The sequence below is a fragment of the Eutrema salsugineum genome, unplaced genomic scaffold (assembly GCF_000478725.1).
Source record: "Eutrema salsugineum unplaced genomic scaffold, Eutsalg1_0 scaffold_15, whole genome shotgun sequence".
Taxonomy (NCBI): Eukaryota; Viridiplantae; Streptophyta; class Magnoliopsida; order Brassicales; family Brassicaceae; genus Eutrema; species Eutrema salsugineum.
Window position 1 is genome coordinate 3,589,381 of NW_006256867.1, and position 16,952 is coordinate 3,606,332.

Below are 16,952 nucleotides of genomic sequence, written 5' to 3' on the forward strand. Positions count from 1 at the left end.
TACCCAAACCAACTAAAAATTTTACAAATTAATCAAATGCTACTTTTTAAACAAAGTATTGACATGATTGTAAAATATTATATATTCACTTCTTTAAATCATGAAGATATTTTTTTCATTATTTTCACTCTTATTCCAATTATATATGTGTTCTTTAAAAATAATAAAAAAACATTAAAATTTTAAAATTTAATTTTTTCTTCCTTTGTTTAACCAATACAGATTTTTCGTTTGATATATTAATTTAAAAAACAAACTAATAAATAAAATATTTGCTATGAGATTAATAACAACTTTAAATTTAAAACCAAAAACATAGTTGAATATAAAATGAATAAAATCACACAAAATTTTTTGAATTAAATATATTTTTGTCAATTGATTGTGTAAGATTTTTAAATAACTTTTCAATGATTATACGTCATCTGTTCTAATAAGAATGAAATTGTTTTTCATCATTATCATTTTTATTCTTGTTATATCTGTGTTTTCAATGAATATATCATATTTATTTATTTTAATAATTTTTGTATGATTATATTCAGTTTCATCATATTAATTCTGATTTCTTCTAATCATAATTAGGTAGGCAAAACCTGTACATTTTAATACATAAAAATTTTGAAAAATGAAATAACAATTAGAAAACTTAGAACTAAGAACGTCTACATTAATCTATTGTAATTTCAAGTCGAATATACAAATGTAATTTTTTGATCATTTTCACATAATATTACATGAGATAATGTAGAAATATGTTTTGCATATGTGAAAAAAATTAGATGAATATAAATCATAATTATTAGTTATTTAAAATTCTACGTGAAAAACCTTAAAATAAAGTAACTTAAACTTGTATAAGTAGCATATATTTTTGTTATAAATAATAAATTAAATGTGTAAATTAAACAGTTATAATGGAAATTTTAATAGCGTGTTGGTTTTTTTTGTTGTTAATAGATTTTTATTTTTAATTTATTTTTTTATCATAATATTAGAATTAGGAAAAAAAATTAATTTAATATTTTGATATATACGAATAGAACTGAAATTTTAAATGCTGATGTGGATTCCTTAAAAATAATATAGCTTTAACTGTTATTGATAATAAAATAATTTTAATTAACAATTTTTCTTATATTGTTTTGTAAACTTTCTTGATTTTGAATGTTGATGTGGACCAATAAAATTGTCTTTTAAAATCCTATGTGGACACCCTGAGAAACATTTAGCTTCAATTTTTATTATTAGTACTAGATTTTGCGTCCACGCTACGCGTGGGTATTTTATTGATAAAACGATATGCAATTAATTATATTTATTAAGATATAAATTTTATATATTAAGATTTTAATAATATATTAAAAATTTTATGGTGTTAATCTAATAATTTTTATGTAAATTGTGAGGTTTTAACAGTTTTTTTTAATGTATATATATAATATGTCTCTTTTCAAAAATGTATTATTTGGTGAAACACTTATAAGTTAATATATTCAAACCGACTAAAATTTTTACAAAATAATTAAATTCTACTTTTTAAACATAGTATTGACATGACGATAAAATATTATACATTCACTCCTTCAAATCAAGAAGATAATTTTTTCATCATTTTCAGTTTCATTCCAATTATATATGTGATTTAAAAAAAATAAAAAAATAACTAAATTTAATATTTAATATTTTTTTTCTCTTGTTTAACAATTACAATTTTTTGATCTATTAATCAAAAAACAAATTAATAAATAAAACTTTTGCATTGAGATTAATAACAACTTTAAATTTGAAACCAAAAATAGTTGAATATGAAATGATTAAAATCACACAAGATTTGTGAATTAAATATATTTTTGTCGATTGTTTGTGTTAACCTTTGAATAATTTTTCAATAATTATACCTCATCTCTTCTAATAAGAATAAAAAAAAAACAATTTCATCATGTTCATTTTTATTCTTGTTATATCTGTTTTTTCAATAAATATATCATTTTAATTATTTTAATGATTTGTTTTATGATTATATTCAGTTTCATCATATTCATTGTCACTTCTTCTAATTATAATTAAGTAGGCAAAATCGGTACAATTTAATAAATACAAATTTAGAAAAATGAATAACAAACTCGATAACTCAAAACTAAGAAATTTTTCATTAATTTCTTGCAATTCCAAGTCAAATATACGAATGTATTTTTTTCAATCATTTTTGCATAATATATTATATAAGATTATGTGGAAATATATTTTATATATGTGACAGAAATTTAGATGTATATAAATCATAAATATTATTTATTTAAAATTCTACTTGAAAAACTTTTAAATCAAGTAACTTAAATTTGTATAAGTAGCATATATTTTTTTTATAAAAAATTAAATTTGTACTTAAATCAGTGATAATGGATATTTTAATATCATGTTGGTTTATTTTTGTTGTTAATGGATATTTTTTTTTTACCATAATATTAAACTTTGGAAACTTTTTAAAAATTTTTAAATGTTGATGTGGATGCCTTAAAAATAATATGGCTAAACTGTTATAAATAATAGAATAGTTTAAATTAACAAATTTCCTATATTTTTTTGTATTATCAATGTAATTTTAAAATTTAGAATTTTTTTTTAATTTTAGTTATTGATGTGGACTAAAAACATTGACCTTTTAAATCTTATGTGGATAACCTTAGAGGCATATAGCTTCAACTTTTATTTTTAATAAATATTTTTTTTGTTAACAATACAGATTTAAAATTTGAAATTTTTCTTAATTTTAAATATTGATGTGAACCAATAGAATTAAAAAAAAAATCATATTTGGACACTCTTAGAGGCATATAGCTTCAGTCTTTATTTGTAATATATTTAGATATTAACGCTGGAAGATCCCATACGAAGCCCATTGCGGCAAGTGATTTTGGTATTTCCTCCATGTTTTGAGGCTTACTGAATGTATCTGATGCTGTTTGGTTCAGCTAATTGTTACATTTGTGGTTCAGGTTGGGTTGGATTGCTAAAACCTTGTTAGATGCCATGTTATTCTAATTCCTTGGATACCTCAGTTTCTTTTGCCTTAATGCCGGAACCTCTATATCTATTTTTAGTGCTTCGTTTTTAAAAATTTTCAGATATCAATCACTTGACATGTTTCTCGGATTACTTGAAATTTATCATTCTTCTGAAATTCGGTGGCCAAGTTTTAGAGATTTTACGGTCTCTTTTTTAATATTAAAGCGGCTTTCTAGTGGCTTTGTTTATATCTTTTTTCATCATATTCTTTTTAATTTAGCTAATAGTTAAACATAGTTAAACATATAATTTAGTCAAGTTGGTTCTTAATTTTACGTTGTAATGATTTATTCTTTAGTGAATCTAACTCTGTTTTTTGCTTTTTTTAATTGAAATGGTTGTACACACATAAAAAAATAACTTACAATTTATTATATTTATGTAACAAAAATTTGAACGCTAATGTAGGAGTCTCTAAATATATGTGTATACATATGTAAATAAATTTTAATATTTTATTTTTCTTATTAATTTATATAATTGAACAATCTAATTTAAATTTAAAATTTCCTATTTTAAAATTATTTATTTTAGTTTTTATTATTAATATAAATTTTGTATATAATTTATTCATCTGTTGACAAAAAAAAATAATATATTCACTAGTTAATTTTCCCGCGCAAGGCGCGGACTGATATAATTTCTATTTGATTGTTAGAAAATGTAATTGTAGTTTGGATTCATTTGTTTTTTTTTATTCTTGAGTATATTTGTGTATTAGATTTCTTTGAACTTTAATGTTGGAAGACATGATCGTGAAAACAGTATAAAATAGAAAAAAGTAAATAAAAACATAGTAGTATCCAAATAATTAGTTTAAATAGTTGGATTTTTTTATCACTGACATAATTTTTAAAGTACCGTATGAACTTATTCGATTTTGATAATTGTTTTATGTGTTTTAAACATCACAAATACTGTAATTCCATTATAAAATATATATTTTTTTCTTTTTTTGAAACGACATTCTATTACTTTTTAAATAGTTTTCATTTTTGGTTTCTTTTAATATTTTTGTTAGTTTTTTCTAAATTTTAGAAATATAAGAAATAGTAAACACTAAGAGATATATATTTTCTTTTTTACTTTTAAAAAAAAATTTGTTATTTTTTTAAAAAATTTTGTTATATATAATTTTAAAAACGATTTGATTGACTATAAAATTAAATATTAAACCATATTTAAACTGGTCTGTTTTAAGTTTTTTTTTACACATCATCAGATAAGAAATAATAATAAAATAACATGTAATTGCAAAATATGGTTAAACTGTCTGTTTATAGCCAAAATTCATTTTGGAGCTGACACGTAAGCGAAAAGCTGTGAAACTTGCTGTAAAACGTTTTTTTTTTATTTTTTTCTAAAAATTTCAGTTTTATATAATTTCAAAACGACATTCTATAGCTTTTTAAATAGATCACGTAATTGTAAAATAGGGCTAAACGGTCTGTTTATAGCCTAAATTCATTTTGGAACAGACACGTAAGCGAAAAGCTGTAAAACTCGCTGTAAAACGTTTTTTTAATTTTTTTAAATTTCGGATTTATATAATTTCAAAACGACATTCTATGGCTTTTTAAATAGATTCCATTTTTGTTAGATTTTTTAAAAATTTTGAAAACATAAAAAATGGTAAACACTAAGAGATATAATTTTTTTTTAGAAAAATGGTATTTTTATTTTTATATCAAAATTTCGGTTTTATATAATTTGACTACAGAATTAAGCATTTAACCATATTAATGATTTTTTTAAACAATATTCCATTAATTAGATATATATTATCTTTTTTAAAAAACTTTTTGTTAGATTTTTTGTTAAATTTTGTTTTTTTTTGAAACAACATTCCTTTACTTTTTAAATAGATTCCATTTTTTGTTTCTTTTAACATTTTTGTTAAATTTTTTCTAAATTTTAGAAACAGAAAAATAGTAAATACTAAGAGATATAGATTCCTTTTTTGTTTTTTTAAACGTTTTTTGTGTTTTAAAAAAAACAAAAATTTTGTTAAATTTTTCTAAAATTTGGTTTTATATAATTTTTAGTTAGAATTTAAGGAAAGGTTTTATATAATTATTAGTTATAATGTATAATTTTGATTTTATACAATTTTGAAAGTTGTGAGAGAAGTAGTGAAAATTGGCTTATATATATATTAAACCATAAGAAATCGATGTCTAGATTGTTGTTAAAATTTTAGTTAGATTTTTTATTTATTCGAAGACATTGGAAATAGTAAATTTCTAATTTTTTTATAAAAACGTTTTTGGGTTTTTTTTTCTAAATTTTGGTTTTATCTAATTTTAAAAACGGTTTGATTGAGTATAAAATTAAGTATTTAACCATAATAATTTAAACCGGTTTATTAGTTTTTTTTTTACACGTCATCAGATAAGAACCAATCAAATAATAACATGTAATTTGAAAATAGGGCTAAACAGTCTTTTTGCGGCCGAAACTGATTCTGGAGCTGACACGTAAGCAAAAGACGGTGAAATTCGCTGTGAACGCGACACGTAAGCAAATCACTACACAAATAAGTATATAGATCTTTATTCATTTTTTAAAAAAAATAATAAAATTTAGAAACCTTTTCCAATGTTGAGGTAGATCAATAAAAAATTTATTACAGATTTTTTTATTCAGCAATAAAATTAGAATTTGTAAACTTTCTTAATTTTCTTTTTCAATAATAATATTAGAATTTAAAAATTTTCTTTAATTTTGAATGCTGATGTGAACCAATAAAATTAATCTTTAAAATCCTATGTGGATGCCTTGAGAAGCCTATAGCTTCAATTTTTATCCTCTAAACCCAGATTTTTGTAAACTTTCTTGTGGAGTATAAGATAAGATAAGAAGATATTATAAAAGTGATGCACAACACAAATTATACGGAAAGTTGGCTTTTTTAGACTTAAAGTATTCAAAAATGTTAATTTTATACCTAAATTTATACATGGTACTAAAACATACGTGAAGTTCATAATATTTTAAATTTTATACCTGAATTTTGTTTTTTTGCGTTAAAACCTGCATTAGACTAAACAGTGTTAAGAATCCGTCAAATAGTGTATACGTGGCTGCCACCTCAGCAACGATGTCTTCTAGAGTTTTTTTAATTCTACTTTATTTTATCTTACAAAACAATAAACTACACCGTTTTATATTTTTGTTGTCTTTCTCTTTCCTTCAACCTTTCAAGTTTCAACCAATGAAAATCTGTTACCGTAAATTGGAGACCCAACTCGAAAATGAAAATCTAAAATCACTCAACCCTGGATTTCGAAATTCCCAAATCGTCTTTGTTTTTGTCTTCAATTTTTGTTTTCTTCTGAGTTCGTGAAAAATGGCATACCATTCTTTGAATCTAATAAACCAAATTTGTTTGTCGCCATAATCGTTTGACCTCCAGAAAAATTGCATACCACTCATAGAGCAACGAATGCCTATGCATATCTGATATCTTGTTCTCTTCAACTTCTCTATAATTTGAGAAACGGGAGCCCATTAAAGCTCAAAGAACCTGGAGAGAGTATGATAAGTGATAGGGGTTATTACGTAGAGAAACCAGATCTTAAGGAATCTGAAGCCATCTCGGTAGCAAGCCTCTTGCTTGAAAGTTGAGATACAGTCTTAAAGAAGCCTATCAAGATCTTCTCTGGAATTTCTACCAGAAAGTAGATCTTCCGTTGAATTTTCGTGAAATTAAAAAGAGTAAAACTCAAACACTACGAAAATCAAAAACTCTTTTGTCGTAATTGAAAAGACGAAAAGAGAGAGCGAGAAGATTATGAGTTACTCACTGTTAGGGATCCATGAGAGAGTTAAAGAAATACAGAAAGGCCAAAATGGTTTAATACCGTCTTACGATCTCATTCGTTTGGCGGATTACGAACAAAAGCACCTCGTCTACCACTGTATCCACCTAATCATGTTTTGCCATTAAAAGATTTTAGATTTTCGTTTTCTTCCGAATTCGTGACACTCCAATATCGGTAATAAATGTTTTTTTTCTCTGTGTTAGAGTCGTAGCTTGAGAGGACAACAAAAATATAGTACAAAACGGTGTGGTTTAATCAACACAGCAAAAATCGTTTTGTGAGATAAAACAAAGTAGAATTAAAAAACCTGGATGATGTCGTTGCTTAGCTGGTAGCCACGTAGATAAGATTTGACAGATGGTTAACAGCGTTAGACTAGACGTAAGTTTTAGCACAAAAAATAAAGTTCACGTATGAAATTTGAAATATTATGATCTTGGCATATGTTTTAGCACTGTATACAAATTAAGGTATGAAATTAACATTTCTGAATACTTCAAGTCTGAAAAGGCCAATTTTCCCAAATTATACGCAACGATCCCAAACAATCATACGCAGTTTTTTTTTTGCGTGGGCGAGTGATATACTGGGCTTTACTCTTTTAAAAAACATCGAAAGCCCATTTTAGGCCCAAAATTAGGAATGACTTTTAAGAACTTTAAAGTTGACCCTTGTGCTTGAGAACTTTACTCTCGAAATCGATAACCCTAGTTTCACGACCGAGGAGGGAGAAGCCGTTTTCTCTGGGTTTTCGCTCTTTCTCACTTCTTCTTCAGGTGATTCCGATTTCCGTTTTCGCTACTTTTTCTTTAGTTCCTGAATTCATGTGATCTGTGATGTGTCTCTGATCTCTCATCGGTTGAATCTGAATTGGATCGAGAAATTGATTTTGCTTGTTCTTGGCTTCAAAAGTTTTTGAATTGAAGAAGTTTATAATCTTTGGTTTAATCCTCAAAAGTTTTTGGATTCATTTCGCTGGAAGAATAAAAAGAATTGATTAGGCGTTACTTTGATTGGAACAGGTAGTTGAGCGATGTCGCGTGTGTACGTTGGTAATTTGGATCCGCGAGTTACTGAGCGTGAACTCGAGGATGAGTTTCGTGTCTATGGAGTGATCAGGAGGTAAACAATTTGATTCCTTTCAAATAAAACCGTTCTAGGGTTTGTTTATATGTAAAGTTGTGTGTTTGCATTTTATTTATCTCATCGTTTATCGTTTGGTGTAGTGTTTGGGTTGCAAGAAGACCACCTGGTTACGCTTTTCTTGATTTCGAAGACTCAAGGGATGCTCGCGACGCCATCCGTGATTTAGATGGTATTCGTTCTCTCTGTTGTCTCAGTTCTGCTTTCTAACTACATAGCAAGAGGGATCTTTCGAGTTATTATGGTGCAGCTTGTCTAATTCTGTGTGTTGTTATGTGGTTTAAGAGTTTTGATATACACATGCTTTGTAATGTTATGGTAGGCAAGAATGGATGGAGGGTAGAGCAGTCTCATAACCGAGGTGGTGGTGGAGGCCGTGGAGGAGGTGGTGGTGGTCGTGGAGGAGGTGATGGTGGTCGTGGCCGTGGTGGTTCTGATCTGAAGTGCTATGAGTGTGGCGAGTCTGGTCACTTTGCACGTGAATGCCGCTCTCGTGGTGGCTCGGGGAGGCGTCGCAGTCCTTCTCCTCGTGGTCGCAGCCGTAGTCGCAGTCCAAGATACAGAAAGAGCCCAACCTATGGAGGACGCAGGTTATTATTGTCCCTCTTTCTTTCTGATTTTGCGATTCTTTTAACTTAAATCAATCTGTTTAGCTTCTGGTCGAGTAACTTGTCTTTTGGTTTCAGGAGTTACAGCCCTCGAGCAAGATCTCCTCCTCCTCCAAGGCGTCGCAGCCCTTCTCCTCGTGGTCGCAACTACAGTAGGTCACCACCACCTTATAGAGGACGTGAGGAGGTGCCATATGCTAACGGGTAAAGTCCATTTTGCTCAAGTCCTTTACTCAAGAGTGTATGATATCTCAATCAATATAAGACGTTGAAAATGAATTGATGGCAAAGTTACTTTTATTGAAACAAGATATAGTGGCATTATCTTGACCTGCATATATAGATCTTTTTTGTTAGGTGTTGTGTTACATACGTAGTCCATGTGGGCTAATATGATTTTCTATTTTGGTTATGCAGAAATGGCCTGAAAGATGTGCGCAGAAGCCGGAGCTGATCTAGATAGCAAGTTATGGGATCGAGAAGCGACTGTTTGCTTGTGACGTCAAGAAGACAGCTTATGGAGAAATTAGTATCTGTGAATTTCACTAAGAGAACATGTTTTAGCTATGGGATGGATTGGATATGCTTGCTACTTTTGAATTGCTGGGATGCTTCTTTTTTGCGTTTGGATTTGAAGCCGTAGTTGTATCTGCCGTTAGGTAACGTACTTTTAAAATTTCCTACCCAAGTTCTTAAAAGACCTAAACATAAAGTCTGCTAAAAAAACTATGGATTTCTATGTTTTTCATTGTGGTTTGTTTTATGGTTGTCGAGGTTTCTTCGGGTTTCTACTGCGTTTCTACTGCTTCATTGCTTATCTCTGCTTCTCTACTCTGCCCTGAGGCTTCTTCGTTTATTGATTGACCTGCAATGGCATCGTCTACTGCTTCATTGCTTATCTCTGCTTATCTACTCTGCTACTCTACTCTGCACTACTTGCTTCTGCTTCTGCTTGCTCTTATGTTTGAAAACTTCATCAGCTCTGATGTTGCCTTCTTCAAAACTCCTCTGCCTTTTCTTTTCTTGAACTTAAAGAGTTGCTGCGGAGCTGCACTTCGTTACTCTGGCAGGTACTTGTTACCTTTCAGTCTTTGCAGAAATTTCCATATATTCTTTGAAAATATGATAGTAATTTGACCATTCGTAGAATGTCTTTGTGCTATGATAGTGTTTTGACCATTCGCAGCCTGTCTTTGTTCTATGATAGTGTTTTGACCATTCTCAGAATGTCTTTGTGCTATCTAAATGCTCGGTTTTAGGACTCATCCTTATATAGTTGTTTTCCCTTAATGGCACCAACTCTAGTTCAGACGATGTGCTTCTGCAGTGTTTACCGCTTTTGGTTTAATCTTTGGTTCGCTGATGATTTGAGTCTTGCAAAGGCCCGCATAAACGAGACTCTTTTGCATGTATGTGTTGAATATTGCAGAAGCAGATAATCTTTTAGTCTAAATTCTAGTGATTTCGATGTTGCTCTGCTTGATTCTAAAAAAGCCTTTCGAGTGCAACAAATCAAAGCCAAACTCTGGCCTAGTTTATGTATTATTTTTTGCGTTCGTCCCAACTCGCTACTCTTCGGCCTCTTAATGAGATTGGTAATATCTTTTTTGTTCTTTATTAAATAAACAAATTCATTTTCGGTATTATTGAAATAATAAAAGAACAAAAGTGCAAATATAAGAACAAGCACACCTTTACAAAAGCATTTAATTAAATGGATAATGTAATGTTTTATTTTATCATTGAAATACTTTGAATTAAAAAAAAACAAACAAACTTTCTATTCGTCTGAGTCTGATATGTTAGAATGAAATTCGTAAAGCAAGACACAAAGTGCCACTATAGCTTAGCTCACTCGTTTTTGAAGTAACTGATCGGCCTGAACTTCCGAATTTGATACCATATGAGTCAGAATTCATTAGTCTACACAGTAAGCTCAAGCGATTGTTCCTTTTTGTCATCATACTAATACAATAATATCAAATCTTTTAAGCATGTTATAAGCGCGTTATCTTACAAATCAATTCTTTGGTGCTAATTTTAATAAAACTATCGAGAAAAAATAATAGTTTAAAAATAGCTTGTTGCTTAAGATCTATAGACATCAGAAAACCGTCAGAAAAAATTGATCTCATCTCTGCCGATTTTTTTTTTGTATTACATATTACAAAACACAAATGTTTGTATTTTAGTGGTTTTAAGTTGGAGTGATTCATGGATCTTATACACAAAACGAGAGTTTACTATAGAGAATCGTCTTCTCAAGAATTGTTAGTCATCTGACTCATCTCCTTAAAATTAGATTTAGGCGTTAATGGAACCCACGTTCTCTTTCTCTTTCTCTCTCTCACTCTTACGATTTCCAAGAATTTTTTAAAATTAATTTATAACAAACAAGTAGTAGTCTTTCACTCGTTCTACATCTCGTAGGCTTAGAGCAGAGCATAAGATGAGCTGTTTCAATTTATTAATTTCTCTCTCACTCTTCATTTTTTTTGTTGTTTCACGTGAAGTCAAACTCAATAAAATCGGTTACAGCCCATGTCTCTATTCTCTTTTTCTCTCTCTGCCATTTTCTGAACATGAAGAAGTCAGCTCAATATCTCATGCTGCTCTGATTCGTCTTTCATTTGCCTATAACAAGAAGAAGAAGAAGAAGAAACTGTTCTTGTTTCTGGCAATTTAAAGCTTTATTACCACAAACATGGAGTTCAAAAGAGACAATACTGTCAGGTTCTAGAATTTTCATCAAAACCAACCTTTTTAAAAAAAAAAAAGGAAAAGAATTTGGATTTTCGTTAATTTGAGTTCTGAACATAAAAAGTTGGCATTTTGTATTTACAATCCCAATAAAGTTTTGAACTTTTTCCTTCTTTTGCACTCATTTTCTACATTGGCATGGATTTGTTTCTGATTTTATTGAAGTTTCCTTTTTTGGTTTGTTCATGATCCTCTTACTCGATCTCATTTCTAAACTCCAATATTAAAAATGGTGTTTTTTTTTTGTCTGACACAGATTCTATGGAGACGAGAAGCAAACCCTAGAAGTAACAGAGAAGCGTGTGCCATTGTTCAAATCATCAGCAGCTCCATTTATGAAACCAGAGCTAGTAACCCAAAAGAAGAGCAACAAAACCCGTCTCTTCAAAATCCCAAGATTCGGGGGATTCAAAGTCTTCCCCGAGAATTTCGAGATCGAGAGAGACAAGATTCTAGATCCTGGTGGTGACGTGGTGCTTCAATGGAACAGAGTCTTCCTCTTTTGGTGTCTCGTTGCTCTCTACGTAGACCCTTTGTTCTTCTTCCTATCTTCAGTCAAACACACTGGAAGATCCTCTTGTATGACCACGGATTTGAACCTTGGAATCGTCGTGACTTTCTTCAGAACACTCGCGGATCTCTTCTACGTCTTACACATTGTCATCAAGTTCAGAACAGCTTATGTCTCTCGCACTTCAAGAGTGTTTGGTCGTGGAGAACTCGTGAAAGATCCTAAATTGATTGCTAGAAGATACTTGAGATCAGATTTCATTGTTGATCTCATCGCTTGTTTGCCTCTTCCTCAGGTGTAATATAAATACTCAACACAAATCTTTGTTTTTTGAAGAGTTTCCCGCAAGACCCACCACGGATAAAGCAAATGGCCCACACAGCAAAATCTTTGACTCATCTCTTAAGACTTTGTTATTTTTATTAAGAGTTTATAATAAGTTGGTGTCTCCTTTTGATTGCAGATTGTCAGTTGGTTTATCTTGCCATCAATCAGAAGCTCTCACTCAGATCATACTACAAATGCTCTTGTTCTCATTGTTCTTGTTCAATACATTCCTCGCCTTTACCTGATTTTCCCTCTAAGCGCTGAGATTATCAAAGCAACAGGAGTCGTTACAACTACAGCTTGGGCCGGTGCTGCTTACAATCTCCTTCAGTATATGCTTGCTAGTCATGTGAGTCACTTAGTGTTCTCAAACCAACTCACAAGAGCAACAAATCTGCTACATTTAGTCCTATAGGCTAGTTATATAGTAGACGCTAAGTACTTTGAAGTTCTTCTAATGTTTTTACATTTTTGTCGTTGTTGTAGATTCTTGGTGCGGCTTGGTATTTATTGTCAATAGAAAGACAAGCGACGTGTTGGAAAGCAGAATGTCATAAGGAATTAGCGCCTATACAATGTGTTACCGATTACTTTGATTGTAGTACAATGAACCATGACGATCGGAATAAATGGCAGAATGTAACTGTTGTGTTCAGCAATTGTGATCCTTCGAATGATATTCGATTCACTTTCGGAATTTTTGCGGATGCTCTCACCAAAAGCGTGGTTTCTTCGCCTTTCTTGGAGAAATATTTGTATTGCTTATGGTTTGGATTGCAGAATCTAAGGTATATATACCATTCATACCTCTTCTTAATGCTTATAACGGTTTTTAGCTTCTGTTTTCTAACATAGTTTCCTTGTTAAAGTTCTTATGGACAGAATCTTGAAACAAGTACCTCTGTTCTTGAGACAATGTTTGCTATCCTCGTGGCGATCTTTGGTCTTGTTTTGTTTGCTCTTTTAATCGGAAACATGCAGGTAAAAATGTGAACCTTCTTTCTTGTTACCATCATTAATAAGATCCAAAAGGGTTATTTTGTTGATTTTTGTTTTGGTCAATGTATCCTTTAGACGTATTTACAATCGATCACGGTGAGGCTTGAGGAGTGGAGATTGAAGAGAAGAGACACAGAAGAATGGATGAGACATCGTCAACTACCACAGAATCTAAGAGAACGAGTGAGGCGTTTTGTTCAGTATAAATGGTTAGCGACTCGAGGAGTTGACGAAGAAACCATTCTTCATTCATTACCAGCAGATCTCCGTAGAGACATCCAACGACATCTCTGTCTCGACCTTGTTCGTCGTGTAAGTTTCTTCACCACTCATACCAAACACATTTTCTCACAAGCTTCTTCTTGCAAGAACTTTGGCTTAACATAGTTCTTGCGATGAGTTTATTCAGGTGCCACTATTTGCGCAAATGGATGATCAATTACTAGACGCGATATGTGAACGGTTAGTGTCATCTCTAAGCACACAAGGGAACTACATTGTACGTGAAGGTGATCCAGTGACGGAAATGCTCTTCATCATCCGTGGAAAACTCGATAGCTCGACGACTAATGGAGGCAGAACCGGTTTCTTCAACTCAATCACACTCAGACCAGGTGAATTCTGTGGTGAAGAGCTTCTTGCTTGGGCATTGCTTCCAAAATCAAAAGTAAACTTACCATCCTCAACAAGAACGGTGCGAGCGTTAGAAGAAGTTGAAGCCTTTGCTTTACAAGCAGAGGATCTCAAGTTTGTGGCTAACCAATTCAGACGTTTACATAGCAAGAAGCTGCAACACACATTCCGTTATTACTCTCACCAATGGAGAACTTGGGCTGCTTGTTTCGTACAAGTCGCTTGGAGACGGTATAAGAGTAGAATGTTGGCTAAGAGTCTTAGCTTGGCTGAGTCATTCTCTTCTTATGAAGAGGAAGAAGCTGTAGCGGTTGCTGCAACCGAGGAGTCGAGTCATGAAGGAGAGACACTAACCGCTTTAACTCGTCATCATAGTTCTAAAATTGGGAAACCGCATTTTGCTGCAACGATACTTGCTTCGAGGTTTGCTAAGAACACGAGGAGGACGGCGCATAAAATTAAGGACGTTGAGTTACCGATGCTTCCTAAACCAGATGAGCCGGATTTCTCGGTGGATGCAGATTAACTTTTCTATGTGAATCTCTTTTTTAAGTTAGAAAATCAGTTGGTTAAAAATCAAAACTTGCTGTCTGAAGTTAATTTCAAAAATATTCAGCAGTTTGTATAAACACAGACTATACATCTGACTACTTTTTTTTCTTAGTTTCCAGATTTGTTTTTTGTTAGTTTTTCTTATAAATTATATTTCGAACAGAGAAGATCATCATCACTAAGTTTTGATCTTGGAATCATTAACAACGTGCCTATAGATCAGTTTCATTTGGTCCCATTAAATTTCACATCATTGAATTGATGCAATTATTGAGATTCAGACATCTCTGGCTCTAAAAATTCTTAATGTTTCCTCTGTTTCTGCCGACAACTCTCTCCCACGTTTTGGACAGGGACTCAAATGAGTTCAAGTTTAGAAAAAATTATGTCACTATTTGTTTTAGTTTTGTCAGATCAGAAACTGGTGTAATTTTTTTTCAGTTTTAGAGACTGATAGGTGTGTATGTATTGCTTGCAATGAATGTGAATCAGAACAAAAACAGAGGAAGAGCTTTAAAGACAAAAGCTTTACTTTTTTTATCAGGCATTAAGCAAGAAGTTCCTGACTTTTTAAATACTATATATAAAGGTATAAATGTGCTTAAACTTACTTTAACCTTCTAAGGATTAATTACAATGGAGAGATATAACCAAATTACAAATCAATAAATATCCTACAAACTATGGCTCCAAGAAAGGAAATAGGAGAAGGATACTCGCAGAGTTTAAACTGACTCTTGAATCTTTCGATATTTCTCAACTCATCTGCTCGCCTATGAGATCGAGACCCACAAGAAGAAAGGTGAGACCTTGGAACAACAAGAAGTAGAAATGCACTCCCTGCGAGGCCAAGAGACTCCTAAGTGCTGCAGTGAGCAAAAGAAATGCAAGCGCGAGCTCTTTATGGAATATCTTATTGGTCTTCTTTACGGAAACAGATTGTTTCTTTTGCTCCTCAAGTTGGCTTATCTCCAAGAGCTCGCTGTCTGAAACTCCTCTTAGGATTTGGTTTGGTGGCATCTTCTTGGATTCTTTATCAGTGAGACCCAAAAGATCAGACTCAGATGATCTTCCTGCTTTCTTTGTTACAATCCACTCGTAAGAGCTGCCTAGCTGGAATAATCCAGATACCATGGCGTTGAACTTGGTGACTGACATTGTGTTCTCAAACAAGAGGTAAGGAACAATGAAAGGGAAGGACTTTGGAGCAGGAAGGATGTTGAGTAATGACATGAATATTGGTACATAGCAGATAACCCAAACAGGAAGCTCGGCTTCTGGAACGAACATGGTGATTGGAAGGATAACGCAGAACAATGTGAAGGAGTAAAAAGGAAGTATGAGTTTCCTTAGAAGGAAGAATAGTAGTATCAGATTTGCTTTCTTCCACATTGCAATCTACAACAAGAAAAAAACACCATTAAAAACATTGACAATTTGACATAATCAGGTTACATTACAAAACCATAGCTCAAATATACCTTAGAGGTCAAGATTGCACGAAGACACAAGCGAAACAGCTGCATAGGTCCCGAGTGCCATCGGTGTTGCTGCTTTTTGTACGCTTCATATGACTCAGGAACTTCACAAAGAACCTAAAGAGATTGTTTTTTACTTTAGTCAATCACTTTATGAAAACAGTGACAAGAACAAGAGTTATAATAGTACCTTGACATCGTTTAGATATATGAATTTCCATCCATGGAGATGAGCTCGAACAGCTATGTCCATATCCTCGACGGTTGTTCTTTCAAGCCAACCTCCAGATTCCTCAAGGGCTTTAATTCTCCATACTCCAGCAGTTCCATTGAAACCAAAGAAATTCAAGAACACACCATTAACTTGCTGCTCAACCTCAAAGTGAAAACACAGATTGATGTTTTGGAGACGGGTCAACAAGTTTTCGTCTTTGTTCACAAACGACCACCTAGCCTGAACCAGACCTAACTCTGGCTTCTCCTGAAATTAACATTGGCATTTCCAAGTTAGAAGCTTCACCAAAAATGGTATTTTTTCTTTCTAATGACACAAACCAAACAGATTTACTAATTTACTTATATACAGACCTTGAAATGTGGAACGGTTAGTTTAAGGAAATCAGGGTTAGGTTGGAAATCCGCATCAAAGATTGCCACAAACTCGTAAGCTTCCACATAATCACAGCTCATTGCGGATTTGAGGTTACCAGCTTTGTAACCAGTTCTAACCAAACGATGCCGGTAAATTATATTGATACCCTTTTGGCTCCATTTAGTAACCTCAGCTCTAATTAACTGTTGAATGCTTCCATCATCTGAATCGTCTAGAACCTGAATCAGCATTCGATCTCTTGGCCAGTCAAGCTGGCACACAGCAGATATAGATTGCTCATATACCTGAACAAAAACACACATTTAAGTAACAACATTGATGCACATAACCATGTAAAAAGGTCAAGAAAACAAGAGAGATATTGATACTTTGTTCTCCATACCTCTTTCTCATTGCACATTGGTATCTGAACAAGAACCATTGGATACTCAGATC

General features: G+C 31.9%; 3 protein-coding genes across 6 annotated transcripts in view; 2 read left to right on the forward strand and 1 right to left on the reverse strand.

The window, feature by feature from the left end:
* The first annotated feature begins 7,572 nt into the window (after positions 1-7,572).
* On the forward strand, positions 7,573-10,257 carry LOC18022363 (serine/arginine-rich splicing factor RSZ22A). Of its 4 annotated transcripts, none has more exons than XR_002900358.1 (7): positions 7,573-7,669; positions 7,916-8,015; positions 8,120-8,208; positions 8,359-8,626; positions 8,723-8,848; positions 9,062-9,714; positions 9,955-10,257. XR_002900358.1 is itself a non-coding variant. In XM_024158291.1 (6 exons), the coding sequence occupies exons 2-6, from the start codon at positions 7,927-7,929 to the stop codon at positions 9,096-9,098; spliced, it is 609 nt and encodes a 202-aa protein (XP_024014059.1). In that variant the 5' UTR covers positions 7,573-7,669; positions 7,916-7,926; the 3' UTR covers positions 9,099-9,939. The 4 variants fall into 4 exon arrangements, 1 of the variants encoding a protein (XP_024014059.1); XR_002900360.1 differs by having other exon boundaries at positions 9,950-10,205; XR_002900359.1 differs by having other exon boundaries at positions 9,972-10,205.
* On the forward strand, positions 9,480-14,539 carry LOC18022364 (probable cyclic nucleotide-gated ion channel 14). Its single transcript, XM_024158290.1, has 7 exons — positions 9,480-9,714; positions 11,661-12,210; positions 12,379-12,591; positions 12,729-13,030; positions 13,112-13,223; positions 13,317-13,553; positions 13,651-14,539. The coding sequence occupies exons 1-7, from the start codon at positions 9,515-9,517 to the stop codon at positions 14,398-14,400; spliced, it is 2,364 nt and encodes a 787-aa protein (XP_024014058.1). The 5' UTR covers positions 9,480-9,514; the 3' UTR covers positions 14,401-14,539.
* A 457-nt stretch (positions 14,540-14,996) lies between these two features.
* LOC18022365 (probable xyloglucan glycosyltransferase 8) overlaps positions 14,997-16,952 on the reverse strand; it is a 3,075-nt gene continuing 1,119 nt past the window's right edge. The window contains exons 2-6 of the mRNA XM_006404936.2: positions 16,900-16,952; positions 16,493-16,801; positions 16,095-16,385; positions 15,908-16,021; positions 14,997-15,824 (exon numbers count right to left, since the gene is read on the reverse strand). The exon at positions 16,900-16,952 is cut by the window's right edge and continues 953 nt beyond it. Of these exons, the coding sequence (XP_006404999.2) occupies positions 15,183-15,824; positions 15,908-16,021; positions 16,095-16,385; positions 16,493-16,801; positions 16,900-16,952 (1,409 nt within the window). The 3' untranslated portion in view covers positions 14,997-15,182. The remainder of the gene's footprint in view (positions 15,825-15,907; positions 16,022-16,094; positions 16,386-16,492; positions 16,802-16,899) is intronic.

Excerpts from the sequence above, each read along its gene's own strand:
- LOC18022363 (XM_024158291.1), top strand. The coding sequence starts at position 7,927 with ATGTCGCGTGTGTACGTTGGTAATTTGGATCCGCGAGTTACTGAGCGT. Across the intron at positions 8,016-8,119 it reads GTCTATGGAGTGATCAGGAG|TGTTTGGGTTGCAAGAAGAC; the intron begins GTAAACAATTTG and ends CGTTTGGTGTAG. Across the intron at positions 8,209-8,358 it reads CGCCATCCGTGATTTAGATG|GCAAGAATGGATGGAGGGTA; the intron begins GTATTCGTTCTC and ends ATGTTATGGTAG.
- LOC18022364 (XM_024158290.1), top strand. The coding sequence starts at position 9,515 with ATGGCATCGTCTACTGCTTCATTGCTTATCTCTGCTTATCTACTCTGC. Across the intron at positions 9,715-11,660 it reads GCACTTCGTTACTCTGGCAG|ATTCTATGGAGACGAGAAGC; the intron begins GTACTTGTTACC and ends TGTCTGACACAG. Across the intron at positions 12,211-12,378 it reads CTTGTTTGCCTCTTCCTCAG|ATTGTCAGTTGGTTTATCTT; the intron begins GTGTAATATAAA and ends TTTTGATTGCAG.